Raw genomic sequence first — 14,033 nt, 5'->3', positions numbered from 1 at the left:
TTTAACAATCGGATTAAACTATAAGTTTATATTTGAGGGTCAGAGCTAGCTAGAAATAATCAATCGAATATCAAAAACGAGGAATATGATGCAACTTGAACGCAAATAATTCATCAGAAAATGTATGGTATATTTTAAAATTTGTGACGTACTTTCGGTATTTTTCTGAGGCTCACACTGACAGTACTGTACATTCGCCAATACTAAGGCACTCAGCTCGTTTTCTTCTTCACATTTACTGTTTTTTTTTTCGCGGCAAAAAAGAAGGGACTTTCGGTTAATAAGCTCCGTGTTCTCAAAGGTGGACACTGAGGAAACGTTATTAAATTAAACAACTTGCAAACGATCCACAACCATCCGTAGTAATGGGTAAATTGGGTAAAAAGAAGGTGCTTGAAGAGATGAGCCGCAAAAAATCGGAGGCAGAGGCCAAACACAAGAACGGCGGTGGCGCCGACGACTCCGAAGATGGTCTCGACTCGAAGGACGGCAGCTCCGATAAGAACGACACCGTATCCTCGCTAAGCGGCAGCTCCTCCCAGAAGCAACGCTCCAAACAGCACAAACGCAAGTCCTCAAGCTCGCGCGCCGCCGTTGGCCACCATGGCGCCACCAAAGTCGCTGGCTCCGCTGGCGGCACATCCAAATCGAAGTCGAAATCCAAGTCCATAGATAGCGACTCCGATGACAGCGATGATCTTCCGCTTAATGGCAGCAAGAGTTCCAATTCGAACGAGTCGACAGGTGGGGGTCCGCCGGCCAAGAAGCCCCGCAAACAGGCCAAACCAAAATCGACGAAGGCAGCCACCGCTACCACATCGGTGGCATCCAAGGGCAAATCGAACAACAATGGCAAAAAGAAGGCGGCCGCCGCCAAAAAAGATTCAGATTCGGATGATGACTACGAGGACGCTATCGATGACGAATCCTTAGCTAAGTCCGATGACGATTTTGACACAAAGCAGCAAGATGCCGACACAGAGTTGGAGTACGAAGTGAGTGATAGAGTGGGACAGTCGCTCTGCGTTAGAGTTTGCTTTAACCTAAAAAAATCTGTAAATTTCTAGGTGGACGCCATTCTTGGCCACAGGACGGTGCGTGGCGCCTCCTATTTTCTGATACGCTGGAAGGGCTACAATTTGGACGCGGACACCTGGGAGCCGGAAACTGATTTGAATTGCGATGATCTGATCGCGGAATTCCGTAAAAAAGTACGTTTTTGCCTCTTTCTAACTCGAACCTTCTCGCTAAAACGCTCTGTCTCTTTCTCTCTCTATCGCTCTCTCTTTCACTCTCTCGTTATATACAATTATTGCATTATCCAGCAGGCAATATCCACTCAATTCGGACCGCTCCATGCCAAAGACAATGGCGACAGCAAGATCGGAAGGCCCAAAAAAACTTCATCGAATAAAACTGGTGTTGCCGGCAAATCTGTTGGCAAAAAAGAAGCCAGCAGCAAGCAGTCGTCCAGCAAGAAGTCCACCGTCGATGATCCCGAAAAGGAATGGGTCGTCGAGCGTGTCGTTGATTTTATTGAGGACGCTGATGCTGGTGGCCTATATCGCATACGCTGGAAGGGTTTCGGGCCCAAAGACGATACATGGGAGCCCGAAAAGAATCTGTCCTGTGAAGGACTGATCGAGAAATACAAGCGTGGCTTGGTGTCACAGCGTAACGTTGAAACCAAGGAGCTCCGTGAGGCGCCCAAGAAGACCAAACGACTGGTGAACGAGTGCTATCCACGCACTAATATAGCGAATCGCATCGAACGTTCGTCCAAGCGGGCCGCAGCCAAGAATCGGTGAGAAAAGAATAAAAAAAACAACAGCCTCTATTCCTCGATTCTAATGCCTGATGTCTTTCGCACACAGCGTCTTTTATGGAGAGGAGTGAGATATGGCGTAAAGGGGGACAGGAAGGAAGAAACACGAAACACGTTGCAGCATAAATTCCCCTGGAGATCCATCTACAACCCCACCCCCCCACACATGAAGAATGTAGATGTAGATCCCGGGTAGAGTTTTTTTAGAATTATTGATTTTTTTTTTTTTTTTACCTGCGCTGGCGTTCTTTGTGGCTTGGCAGGAAGATCCAAGCCCCAGCATACATCCCAAACACAATCCCTTCACCCCATTCGATGCACAGACCAGACCCCACAACAAATAATTCAATAATTTAAATGGAATGCAACACAGACAGTTTAATATCTATCAACTATGAGTAAAAGGCGAGTGTGTGGAGGAGTGCCATGGACAGGACACACGTATCAGACACAGCAGCAGCACCGCGCCTGTTCCAGAACTGCGTTCGAAGAGTAAACTGGCACTAGTTTGTAAGATTTTAGTGCATCTGAACGCACTATCAACGTAGTACTACCCTTCTAAAGCATATACACCGGTGTTAAGAGTGTATGCGCATCAGTATAGTAGGGCGCAGTCGAGTCGCCTCTTAATGTATAATTAATAAATAAAATAATGTGTGTACACAATATAATACAATCCTCCCGTACTGTCCTCCTTCGACTGTCAAATAAGTTGTCTAATTAGCAAAGTTAACGTATCTGAATGGAATTTCGTAGCTCTTTTTGATCCATTCGTCAATGGATTGTCCAATTTGGCAACTCTTTAAAGTTGAACAGGCAATTGGAAGCGTGGTTTAAAAGGGATTTCAAGCTTAATTTCTTACAATATTTGCGTACTTCCTTGCTCCCATTCGACTGCTTGCTCCATTTGATGCTCGACTCGACACGCACAAGCGGATAGCATAAAAGAGAATGTCCTATAATTGCTAACACATGCTCGACTCAGAGATCCGCTGATGGGACCTTTTTTTACGGCAAACAGAACAGAAAAAATTCTAGAGAACTACTGGAAATACTTATAAACCCAAAAATGATATACGGAAAAACGGAAACATAAGCATATCGCAGGACATGAAGTGTTTTTAGACTCTTAAATGCTTTCTGTACAATTTCCAGGTAATAGGAACATCTTTTAGCTCTTCATCGAATCACAAAATATAAAGAACCATAAACAACATAAAGTAAGAAAAAAGGGTAAATTTTTAGCAATTATTTATAGGTTGAACCTTGTTTCTTGGAGTTGCTTAACGTTTATTTAACTTTTTCCTTCGACAATCTGTGAATAGGATTTGCTCTGAAGCCTAACCTAAGGCTTTTTGGGGGCTTCCTTTCCGGGCCCTCCTTTTTCGTCGTTTTCCGGCTCATCCCCAAATTCTACGCAACGTTGGACAGCGAAACCAGCCTCCTTAGGCTCTTCGGTTAATGATGTGGGATTGCCCTTGGGCTCGCTAGCGAAGCGCCCATTGCGTGGACCAGGTGGCGATATCTTGTCTGCTTTCAGATCCCGCAGTATATCCTGCATATCTTTGGCGGTCAGATCCTCCTGCAAAAGACAAAGGGTTAAAGATATATTTTAATTATGTGCTGTCCACTGTTCACTTACATAGTAATCATCGTTGACCGCCACCATGGGTGCATTGACGCATGCACCCAGGCACTCCACCTCGGAGATGGTGAACTTCTTGTCCTTGCTGATCTCCCCGATGCCGATGCCCAGCTGCTTCTTGCATGTCTCGAGGATCTCATCGGATCCGCGCAGCCAGCAGGGTGTTGTGGTGCACACCTGAATGTGGTACTTTCCGGTGGGCTTGCGCAAGAACATTGTGTAGAATGTGGCCACCTCGTAGACGCGCATGTTTGGGAGTTCAAGGATCTCGGCCACCTTGTGCATGGCCGATAATGGTAGCCAGCCGTACTGGCGCTGGGCCAAATCCAGCAGCGGGATCATGGCGCCGCGCTTGTGCCCCTCCGGATATATGCTCATGATGGCCTCCACACGCTTCTTGTTCTCCGCCGTGAACTCGAACGGTATGTTGGGATTGTCCTCCGGTGTGTCGCGATGCACAAACAGATTGTCGCTGCGCTGGACACCGCTGGTGGCAATGGCGCGCATGCCGCCGCGCTGCAAACATACGATGGGCAGGATGTTAAATGTTATTGTTTTTCTATGCCTAAATTATATAACCCACGGAGGCGACTGGCTATCCGTGTCACTGGCAGTGGTGGGGCCGCCCTGGGCTACTGCTACTTACCACGGCGGCCAGCGTCTTCGAGGCACAACTCGTCAGCATTTTAGCGTTTCCCAGTCGAAACAACTCTACGAAGGCAATGTGAAAATTTGCTGTTATATGAAAATATAGTCGGTTTTCAACAAGCACCGCTTACAGCTGTTTCAGTGCACGCTTTACAGCACTGTTCTGCGCTGCCAGATTAGAGCGATACGTGCGTTACAAATTATTGTCCACGTAAAAGCACTAAAAGCTTTTTGTTTCTTTTTTTATAAAACGTTACTTTTACCGTATTTTCTGGCATTAAATATAATAATAACAATAAAAACCACAATACCGATAGTATTTGCTAAGCGTTTTCCAGTACTGAAGAGGATAAATCGATACAGTTATCGATATAATTCAATCCTAACCGAAACGACGCCATTGCGACAAAACGAAATTAAAATAAACTGAAAACATGGATAAAATGCCGGCAGTAATGGCGCACATGGGCAATATGTGCGCCAGATATCCCAAAATAGGCCAGTCTATGCAGGAGTTCGAAGAAGCACTGCAGCACAATAAAAAACTGAAGCACAGCGTAAACCGTACGCAAGCTCTGCAATAAAATAAACACATTCCCGCACTTATACACACACACCCCCACAAACATTTTTTACTACACAGGACTACAGTTACAGCTAGAGGATCAGAAAGTAGATGCGAAACTGGTGAGAAAGGCGGCTAAATCCATGGAGGAGTGCAGGTTCGAGACAGAATTGGCAGCGAAAATAGCGACTGCCTGCTATGGCCGTATCCTAGACATAGAAAACCATATGACTGAAGCACAAATCCAAGACATTCTGCGATTAACTGTACACCTCAAGCAGGGGGCGGTCATGGAGGAGATCAAAGACGTGGAAAAACGATGCGGCACCGTTCACGAGAGCCAGGCGGCCTTAGAGAGTCGACAAATTGGTAATATTCGAGTTCGATATGTGCAAAAAGAGCAATCACTATATCCATTTTCCATTTGCACATTTTAGTGCAAAATTTCCGCCAGATGCGGCGCACCATGAATGAGGCCGCAGATGAGCTGTTGCGTAACGAAAGGGAAATACATGCCATGCTTCTACAGTGGAGTAACAAAATTAAATCCTCCACAGCCTATCGCAACAAGAAGATAGTCTATATACTCAAGTTGAGAAATGAGATCCACCAGGTGCGAGATGAGGTTGGTACCCGATCAAATGCTCAAGTCAAATGGAAGCGTTATCCATTCACATATTTCCACATCCACAGAAGATTAAGCCGCGCATTACAAATGTTCAAAAGTGGACGAGACCCGCAGAACGCCTTCCTGCGGCACGTCCCTCTGTAATGGCAGAGACCAGCAACATGATTCTGCAGTCGGCCATGACTTTTATCACGGACTTTCTCAAAGGCGCCAAGAAACCGGAGTTCGAAGATCGCGAGGAGGCGCCACCAATGCGCTCCATATTGGTGGAGAAGCAAGAGGGCGAGCGCAAGCGCGTTGCAAGTCCCACCAAACTGGTGCACTTTGCACCGTCTCCGGCTGGCTCCGCCTCAAGCAACAACGAGAACGATGACGGAGCATTGGGATCGACATTCACCAAAGCAATTGATGATTCCCTGAAGGACTTTTACACGGACTTGGACTGGGCCACTCGACCAAAAAAGGCCAAAGTTACTCAAGTGGAGATACTCCCAGCTGTCGACATACGACTATTGGCCCCGCAAGAAATTGCCGCCAATGTTGTCAAGTCCACGTCCCCGGGCTTTAAGGATTTTTCAAATTTATTTCCAAGCTTTGAAAACCACGAACAGGAAAATGTCATGGAAATCGATAGTAAAGCAGAGACTTCGGAAGGAACAAAGAAGGAACCACAGACAGCAGTTGCGGTCGAGTCAGAGGAGTCTCAGTTTGTGCGTCCTTCGACGCCGTTAAGCTATCAGCAGGACTCAAATAGTATGATTACCCCGAATGGCACCTCCTTTCATTTCTCAGAATCCAACGGCGATAACAACCTGGATCTCAATGACGATTTCATGCTAAACTTTAGCGACGACAACAACGAGGATGAGACAAAGAACGGATATAACCTATAGCCCATGATTGGATCAACATAAGCAGCCACACCTTCTGCCATTAAATGGTTCACAATCGTAGAAATACATTGATTAACATAATAAGTGGGTACCAGAATTCAAAATACATAAATCTACCTTAATTATTTAAAATCAACATTTTAAAAGTTTCTATGAAACACAAATTTCTTTATTAATCTACCCTAAGTATATTTATATTTCTAATACCAAGAGCTTCAGTTCATATTTGATACAATTTTAATTAAAACACTTGTAAAAAATACTTTCAATCGTAATATTAATATTTGATGTTATAATTTCTACGCAAATTCATCTTCGCGCCAATTATTTCAAACAACAACTATAGTCGCTTTTCAGCACTGAACGAACGTGAAACATCGATAGTCATTGATCGATATCGATGACCAGGCTGCTACGTTTTAGCGTAAATAAAACCACGAGTTCGACCCACAATCACAAATAATGGCTCGAGCACGGAAAATACCAGTGCGCAAGCATCACGGCATCCGTGATCCTCTCAAGCAACAAGAACAGAGGGAAAAGAAGTGAGTCCATTCCATCCCAATCCACCGTGGCATCCCAAATAGCACTGAAATGTTGTTCCTCCCCTTCAGGCTGTCCAAAGTGACAAACAATCCACCTACTAAGAGCGATGAACAGCATGTCTCGTTCAAATTCAAGCAGTTCCAACAGTTGGCAGACGGGGCCAAGGCCGGCAAGAAACTGAAACTAGGCGAAATCGGGAAGGAGGACAAGCCCAAGTCCTCCACGAAATCGTCGGACAAACAGAGTGCCTCGAAAAACACACGCAACATTAAGCAGTTTGCCAATGAGACGGACACGGACTATCTGCGCCGCGTAAACCGTATTACCAATGCCTCGGTGCGTGAGGCCCAATACGAGGCCAAGTACGGAGTTAGTGTGACACGCAACCCCAAGACGGGTGAAATAACAGTCCAGAAACGGCCCAAAAACGAAATTGACGAGCTGCTCAAGCAGAAGCAGAAGGAGCAGCGCAACGCAGGGAAAAAGGGCGGCCGCAAAAAGACGAACCAAAAGCCCACCATGGATGCAAAGACCAGCAAGGAGCTAATCAAGCGCGCCTTTAAGGAGGCCAAAGAAGAGAAGTCGTCCGACGATGAAAATTCTCCGATTGTGGAGTACAAACGTGATACATTCGCCTTCGGAGATATTGTACACGCACCGCCATCGTTAAAGACACGTCCTCGCAAGGCGACAAGAGACGATACTACTGCCCGGCCCGGTCGCAAGTCGAATCTGCTGCTCAAATCCTTGTTGGATCCGGGGCAGCAGGCATCCGCCAGTCCTGAGGCTGATAGTCCCATAGCATCCAAACCCACCGGCACTCCCCAAACCCCCAAGAAGTCTCCCAAGGTATCCCTAAAGATGCAAATGAAGGGCAAGCGCAAGGATCTGCCCATCGGCATGCGGTCCATGCTGGAGACTGAACGCGAAAAGATGGTATTGCTGTATCGGAAGCTGAAAGAGCATAAGGCTGAGAAAAATACATGATATTAATTCTTAGTTACAACTCTTTCAATTTTAGACTTTAAAACAATTAAAATGTTTTTTTTTTTTATAATACTATATAATAATTATTGATAATTTTTGTATAAATATTTGAATGAATCAGCCTTGTGCGGTAATATCGATAGCATCGATAGTGACAGTAGAGCTGCTTTTTGACATAATTGGTTATGAAAATTGGTTTTGATAATATCGAAAAATGTTATTTGTCAGTTTATTTCGTTCATAAATCAGTTCCGTCTTTAAATTGTTCGTACAGGAAAACTTCTTCAAAATGAAAATACATTGCAGGCTCAGCTAGCGTAAGGGGCAATAGTAAGAGTAAATAGTGGTGCTGGCAAAACATAACGTTTCTTTCATATATCTATATGTTTGACATACAGGGAAACGATTGTTTTCTGCAAAATTGTGTCTTAATCGTTCGTGCACCATCCATTATTGGTTGGTTTATAAACAATCTAATAAAAGAGAATACTTATAATTGAAATTCTGAGGTTTAGCTAGCTAGTAATATTCAACCGAATATCAAAGTCGAGGGATATTATTTCCAATCATGGACAGAGAACGATTAACCCATTGTAGACCAGTGGGTATTAATATACGATGCAGGAAGAAAAAGAGAAGAGAAATGAGTATACAAGAAAAATTTAAAAACAGTATTATTATACGGGGTCTACTCAAGTTAAGTGGGCTAAATTAATTTTGTCCATCGTTATATTTACGGTATATTTCGGTATATTTCAAAGGGTCAGACCGTATATTGTATCGATAAGCCACACTGCTATGTGTTTCGTAAACAATTTTGTTGTTTTTAGCAAAAGGGATTGCGTGTGTGTGTGATGTTAATTGAGCATTTTCGTCAGCGCCCGCGCGATCAACGTCACTTAGAAACTAAATTAGTACAAATGTGAACAGTCGTTTTTCGGTCTAGTAAGATGCAATAAAGATATGTGTTCGTGAGTTCCCTTAATTTGTTTTTTTTTTATTGATTAAATTGTGACTGGAATACATACACACTTGCAAACATCATCGTAGAGCAAAAAGGAGCGTGAAACCAACAATTACTGGCGCGCAAATATACAAAAAAATACCTTCGCAGAGATCCGCAAACACACATACGCACGTACATACATATATATATATTGCTTATGTATATACGTATATTCAGTTCTGTCCAACAACAAAAGCCGTTGCTAATTTTTGCTTAGACGCTAAATGCTAAATGTCTCAAATATAGTACAAAGGAAATAAAACCATCCAGAGACCACAGATTCACGCCCACACACACCCTTCCGAAAGCCGCCGCCCCTCCCTTACATTTTTTACGTGCAGCTGGATTTGAAAAACAAAAACAAAAAAAGACAGCTAATCTTTACGCGTCATGGCCTGTCGAATGGAGAATAACAGCAGAGCCAGCGGTAGTGGCAACGGCGATGCACTGCCCACATCTTCACTTAACGGTGGTAAGTGGTAGCGTGCAGGTAGCACCCATTCGCTTATCAGCTGTGGGTGGGCTACTGAACCCACTGAACCCAAGGCGTGTACACGCAACTAATACCCGCCCTCTCTATTTTTCTTTATTATTTTATTTTCAGCCATTACTGATAAGATGGCGACGATGAATCTAGACAGGTCTAAAACAACAACGACAACCATGCGTAGTAATGGCAAGCATAAACCACCGATGGAGGAGCTAGCACAACTCCTGCAGCAACAGGAGCAGCAATCCCCACAGGAATTGCAACAACAACCACAGCAACAGCAGCAGACACCGCAAAAACAGGCCATGTCTGCGGATGAGCGAAAGGCTACCAAGAAATCTCTAGTCATTGTTGCAGCAATATTCGTTGCTAGTGTGGCGACCATGTGCTATGTCTATGCAATATTTCCCGAATTGAATGAGTGAGTAAATGCATGATGCTGATGTGTCCAAAGCGCATTCGTGCACCTGCAATGTGTGTCTACATCTGTGTGCGTGTGTGTGTGCCTGTTGGTGTGTGTGAGTCTCGGTTGATTTGCGAGAGGGTTTTATTCCACACACAAACGGCATATAGAATGATTGCCAAGTCACGCCACCTCTCACACGCACACACTCACACCAATACCCCCACTCGGATGTGGCCTGTTTACACCTTTTTTCTCTCTGTTTTCTGTTCTCTTCAGGTCTGAGAAGAAACATTTGAAAATACCGCGTGATATACAAGATGCTAAAATGCTGGCCAAAGTCCTCGATCGCTACAAGGATATGTATTACTTTGAAGTGATGTTCGGCGTAGTTGTCGCCTATGTATTGTATCCTTTTTTCAAACACACACATACACACACAAATCAGAAAAATCTTCGAAGAGATCTTCTGAACGGGCAATACTAATCGGGCACACGTTTCCGATTAGATAATAGATTTCTGCTGCTGTCAGCAATAACCTTGACCTGATTACTCAAAATAGTCGCAGTAGTGCTGTTGCCCCCAAAAACAGACAGAATGACCGCCATCCGACTACTATTCACGGTCAACCGTACATTTGTTTTGGTCGCCTTGATTATGCACGATCGGTTCGAGCGACGGGGCACGGCACGCATAGTTTGCATATTAATTACGTGTGGGCAGAAGACCAGGAAGCGCTCTGTAAGAGCGCACAACTGCACTGTGCTTCTCTATATCCATTTCCGTCCCGTGTCTGTAAATCAAAGTCTCCCTCCCTCTCTCTCTCATTTGATTGGACTTTGGTCATGTGACGCATTCTTTTGGCTTGCTCGACAACTGTTTTCACACACAAACGCACGCACACAGTTCCAGCGAAATCAGCTGAGCTTGTATTTAATTCAATTGCGTTTTCAGCCAGAGCCCAGAGCTGAGCCGCCCCAACCAAAGCCAGAGCAAACACCCACGTAACTTTATATGCGCTCGATTATATAGGTTTATTCTGTTGATTGCTTGGCAATTATTCAAAGCAGCAGGCGTGCGAGTGATATAGCTTGCTTTTGCCGTTATCGGGCATGCTCTAGAAGATGTGGTCCGATGGGGGTGCCATTGTCAATTGGCAGCGTCTGCCTTGACATCTATTTATAAACGGCACAAAACCAGAGCGAGCACGCGTCGCCTCCTCTTAAGCAGCGGCAGATCTTTAATCTGATACACAGAAAAGATGTCATAGCATAGCATATGTATATCTAAGAAAACCTTTGTCGAAACGTATATCAGATCGTATGATTGGTTGGATGCCTTAACTCGCTCTTAACAATTTCTTCTCGTACAGCCTACAAACATTCGCCATTCCCGGTTCACTATTCCTGTCGATTTTACTCGGCTTCCTTTACAAGTTCCCCATCGCCCTGTTCCTGATCTGTTTCTGTTCGGCGCTGGGGGCCACACTCTGCTACACACTCTCAAATCTGGTGGGACGGCGCCTTATCCGTCACTTCTGGCCAAAGAAGACCAGTGAATGGTCGAAGCACGTGGAGGAGTATCGGGACAGTCTCTTCAACTACATGCTGTTCCTGCGCATGACACCAATTTTGCCGAATTGGTTCATCAATCTGGCCTCGCCCGTTATCGGAGTGCCGTTGCACACCTTCGCCCTGGGCACGTTCTGCGGTGTGGCGCCGCCATCGGTGATCGCCATACAGGCAGGCAAAACCTTACAGAAGATGACCAGTTCGAGTGAGGCCTTCTCCTGGACCTCGATGGGGATACTGACGGTGTGTGCCTGCGCATCTCTCCTGCCCGGACTCCTAAAGAACAAGTTTAAGAAGAAGGAGGCGTAAATGCATTAACGGGGGCTAAGGAGGGGATGCACATGCCATACCCACATGCCCATACCATATACCGATTGACCCGAGCGCCTGGGACTGGGACACTCGACTGCGCGAATATACCACATCCAAGGATCCAACGATGCTGGCGTGTTGGAGTTTCCCAAAATGCTATTTCCAAAAACAAAACAAAAAATCCAAACAAAAATCATAAACTGTATTTATACACGCCGTATATTTTGTAATTAAACGAGCGAAGGATCTATTTTTTAAACCGTCGGGTATCCACTATGCTTAAGTCTACTACAAATATCTGTGTTTATTTTATGATAATTATTATTATTAATATTAATTAATTCTTATACACTTTTTTTTCTATATACTTACATACATATTATTACCACACACTTTTGCATCATATATTTCCATGAATTGTTTTTAAGTTAGTGAATTTTTGTTTAGTGCTATTGCAGTATTTACCCTAGAAAAGTAAAAGTAAATCAATTAGCGAAAATCCATTGAATGTTACGTCACACTTCTGTATGTTTGTTTTGTATGTATGTGCGCAAGTAAATGTTCGAAAATGATAACCCGTTTGAAGCTCATTTGTAATCTATGCTTGTCAAAAAGAGGCGATGGCACCAACAAAATTTAAATTTGGAATTTTAAATTTTATCACTGCGGAATCAGTGCGTCAAAAGCTCAATTTCCACTTTTCGCCGCAAAAGCTGTTTGTATTTAAAGAGCATGTATAAGTGGTTGGGTTCATGTAACTTCCAACAGATGGCGCTCCCTGGATGTGTAGAGGTCGTGTAAAATGCGTCCAAGTGGAGTAGCGGATTTACATTTGTATGATCCAGACACGACGGTACTCGACGGACAGCCAGTACGGACATGGCTATATCCACTCGGTTATTAACGCAGATCAAGAATATATCAATTTTATGGGGTCGGAAACGCTTCCTTCTGGACGTTACACACATTCATTTTCACCAAAAATCGAATATACCCTATGATTATTTTGAGTATCGGGAATAAACAGTAGATATGTCCATATATTATTGATGCATTATTTTTTTGCACAATTCCAGCCCTATTTAGCTTTAGATCGGATTATTATTATAGCCAAAAGTAACAAATAAATTTTCGGTCCCTACACAGCGCCCGTCGACATGTTCAGACTGATTTTCTGTCTCTCTCGCACGCACTCTTTGTCGTGTCGCTTAATATTAGCGGCGTCTGCCGGAGGAGAGCCATACTGACTAAGTATTGGGTATGTAGAGTATGTAAGTATGTATGTATGTATGTAAGAGAGTTGTATGTAGAGTTGCGGTGTCCGCAGCAACTCACAACGTTCCCCCTCGTTTTCCTTGGGATGTTTTTCTCACTCGTCGCTGGACCCAGCTCCTGTGATCCGCCCCTCTTCAAACAGAGTGTAAGGAGTGGCTGGCCCATTGAGGGAGCCGTGGTTAGCAGCAGTAACGGCGGATCAACAGCAGATTAACAGCAGAGTAACAGAGTAACAGCAGAATAACATCTAAGTCGGTGACGGATTGTATCGAAACCTTTTAGGTTCGTTACACCCTCCCCTTTCTTCCCCGACGAGAGTTACGAAGACTCGTGCGTCGGGTGTGCGGCGGTGGATCCTGTATCTTTGCTTGAACCACCAGCTATCGAACAGGGTCCGACCCCGCGGCTCTAGTCGCCACAGTACCTCCTGGATTAGAGGCGTCGGCACGATTCGGTTGGCGGTGTTCGTTGTCCACTCTGGCGGAGCCACCGTCCAACGGGCGGCGTACTCGGCAGCAGATAGCTCGTACACCTCAGGCGTCGGGGTGCGTTGTGTTGATGTCTCCGCGTAGTCGGGGTATGGCGACTGGTGTCCTCATCGGGACTGTCCTCTTCGTCGGTGTTGATGGACCTGCGGAGGTCGGGGGTCGCGTCGCGGGGTGTACTCTTCTCCGTCGTCCGTGCTGTTGCCGGACGACGTTCCGCTCTCCGTGTCCGTGTCGACATCGGACCCCTCCGAGTCGGTGTCCCCCGTGAGGTCGACGATTTCGTTGATTCCGACGTGGTCTTCAGGTGCGGCGTTCATGGCGTTGGCTGATCTGGTGATCTTGTGGCCTCGGAGGAATCGGAGGTGGCGCTATTTAACGAGGGTTTACGCTGACGACCCTCAACGACGCGGTTCCACCAACGAAGGGAAAGGAACCCAGGACGCCCCTCCAGAAGACAACCCGGCCCCAGTAACGACAGCCGCCACGCAGCAGCCAGGCGCTCGAGGTACCACCTCCGACCGCCACCCTGGCCCACAAACGCGTCGACACCGACCGACCCGCTACTCCCGCGTCCTCTCAGGCAGGAACCGGGAAAGGCGATCACTGCCGCACGAGGCACCCATCGGAACCCCGACGCACCATCGATCGTCCCCGACATCATGGAACGCCTCCCTGGTATCGCCTCGTACGGCGCCGGCATGCGGCCCAGCACCACGCCTGGAGCCATGTCGGTGAACTTCATCGCCCAAA

General features: G+C 45.6%; 5 protein-coding genes across 6 annotated transcripts; 4 read left to right on the top strand and 1 right to left on the bottom strand.

Annotated features, from left to right (window-relative positions):
* Positions 1–157: 157 nt before the first annotated feature.
* Positions 158–2,265, top strand: LOC4815079 (chromodomain-helicase-DNA-binding protein 1). 2 transcript variants are annotated; one of them, XM_015186181.2, is made up of 4 exons: positions 158–995; positions 1,068–1,211; positions 1,329–1,804; positions 1,875–2,265. In XM_015186181.2, the coding sequence occupies exons 1-4, from the start codon at positions 366–368 to the stop codon at positions 1,894–1,896; spliced, it is 1,272 nt and encodes a 423-aa protein (XP_015041667.1). In that variant the 5' UTR covers positions 158–365; the 3' UTR covers positions 1,897–2,265. The 2 variants fall into 2 exon arrangements, with proteins under 2 accessions (XP_015041667.1, XP_001354797.2); XM_001354761.4 differs by having other exon boundaries at positions 161–995; positions 1,326–1,804; positions 1,875–2,199.
* Positions 2,266–3,063: 798 nt separating this feature from the next.
* On the bottom strand, positions 3,064–4,274 carry ND-24 (NADH dehydrogenase ubiquinone). The gene is made up of 3 exons (XM_001354762.4): positions 4,117–4,274; positions 3,468–3,986; positions 3,064–3,407 (listed from the first exon to the last, which is right to left on the bottom strand). Exons 1-3 carry the CDS (start codon positions 4,153–4,155, stop codon positions 3,171–3,173), a joined length of 795 nt encoding a protein of 264 aa, XP_001354798.3. The 5' UTR covers positions 4,156–4,274; the 3' UTR covers positions 3,064–3,170.
* A 106-nt stretch (positions 4,275–4,380) lies between these two features.
* corolla lies at positions 4,381–6,440 on the top strand. The gene is made up of 4 exons (XM_002134059.3): positions 4,381–4,682; positions 4,762–5,052; positions 5,121–5,308; positions 5,377–6,440. Exons 1-4 carry the CDS (start codon positions 4,553–4,555, stop codon positions 6,202–6,204), a joined length of 1,437 nt encoding a protein of 478 aa, XP_002134095.2. The 5' UTR covers positions 4,381–4,552; the 3' UTR covers positions 6,205–6,440.
* A 143-nt stretch (positions 6,441–6,583) lies between these two features.
* Positions 6,584–7,749, top strand: LOC4814741 (uncharacterized). The gene is made up of 2 exons (XM_001354763.4): positions 6,584–6,749; positions 6,819–7,749. Exons 1-2 carry the CDS (start codon positions 6,667–6,669, stop codon positions 7,735–7,737), a joined length of 1,002 nt encoding a protein of 333 aa, XP_001354799.3. The 5' UTR covers positions 6,584–6,666; the 3' UTR covers positions 7,738–7,749.
* A 757-nt stretch (positions 7,750–8,506) lies between these two features.
* stas (Transmembrane protein stas) lies at positions 8,507–12,098 on the top strand. The gene is made up of 4 exons (XM_001354764.4): positions 8,507–9,215; positions 9,348–9,654; positions 9,916–10,044; positions 11,010–12,098. Exons 1-4 carry the CDS (start codon positions 9,134–9,136, stop codon positions 11,515–11,517), a joined length of 1,026 nt encoding a protein of 341 aa, XP_001354800.2. The 5' UTR covers positions 8,507–9,133; the 3' UTR covers positions 11,518–12,098.
* The last annotated feature ends 1,935 nt before the right edge of the window (positions 12,099–14,033 follow it).

Source organism: Drosophila pseudoobscura, chromosome X, assembly GCF_009870125.1.
Source record: "Drosophila pseudoobscura strain MV-25-SWS-2005 chromosome X, UCI_Dpse_MV25, whole genome shotgun sequence".
Classification (NCBI taxonomy): Eukaryota; Metazoa; Arthropoda; class Insecta; order Diptera; family Drosophilidae; genus Drosophila; species Drosophila pseudoobscura.
Note: the sequence above shows the minus strand (reverse complement) of the source record. Positions and strands in the feature narration are given on the sequence as shown.

Bases quoted from the DNA above. Each gene is read 5' to 3' on its own strand.
- corolla (XM_002134059.3), top strand. From the start codon at position 4,553: ATGGATAAAATGCCGGCAGTAATGGCGCACATGGGCAATATGTGCGCC. The intron at 5,053-5,120 runs GTAATATTCGAG...TGCACATTTTAG, and splicing joins CTTAGAGAGTCGACAAATTG to TGCAAAATTTCCGCCAGATG. The intron at 5,309-5,376 runs GTTGGTACCCGA...CCACATCCACAG, and splicing joins TCCACCAGGTGCGAGATGAG to AAGATTAAGCCGCGCATTAC.
- stas (XM_001354764.4), top strand. From the start codon at position 9,134: ATGGCCTGTCGAATGGAGAATAACAGCAGAGCCAGCGGTAGTGGCAAC. The intron at 9,216-9,347 runs GTAAGTGGTAGC...TTTTATTTTCAG, and splicing joins CACATCTTCACTTAACGGTG to CCATTACTGATAAGATGGCG. The intron at 10,045-11,009 runs GTATCCTTTTTT...CTTCTCGTACAG, and splicing joins GTAGTTGTCGCCTATGTATT to CCTACAAACATTCGCCATTC.
- LOC4814741 (XM_001354763.4), top strand. From the start codon at position 6,667: ATGGCTCGAGCACGGAAAATACCAGTGCGCAAGCATCACGGCATCCGT. The intron at 6,750-6,818 runs GTGAGTCCATTC...CCTCCCCTTCAG, and splicing joins CAAGAACAGAGGGAAAAGAA to GCTGTCCAAAGTGACAAACA.
- LOC4815079 (XM_001354761.4), top strand. From the start codon at position 366: ATGGGTAAATTGGGTAAAAAGAAGGTGCTTGAAGAGATGAGCCGCAAA. The intron at 996-1,067 runs GTGAGTGATAGA...GTAAATTTCTAG, and splicing joins ACACAGAGTTGGAGTACGAA to GTGGACGCCATTCTTGGCCA. The intron at 1,805-1,874 runs GTGAGAAAAGAA...TTTCGCACACAG, and splicing joins CGGGCCGCAGCCAAGAATCG to CGTCTTTTATGGAGAGGAGT.
- ND-24 (XM_001354762.4), bottom strand. From the start codon at position 4,155: ATGCTGACGAGTTGTGCCTCGAAGACGCTGGCCGCCGTG. The intron at 3,987-4,116 runs GTAAGTAGCAGT...GTATGTTTGCAG, and splicing joins CGAAGACGCTGGCCGCCGTG to CGCGGCGGCATGCGCGCCAT. The intron at 3,408-3,467 runs GTAAGTGAACAG...TGTCTTTTGCAG, and splicing joins CGGTCAACGATGATTACTAT to GAGGATCTGACCGCCAAAGA.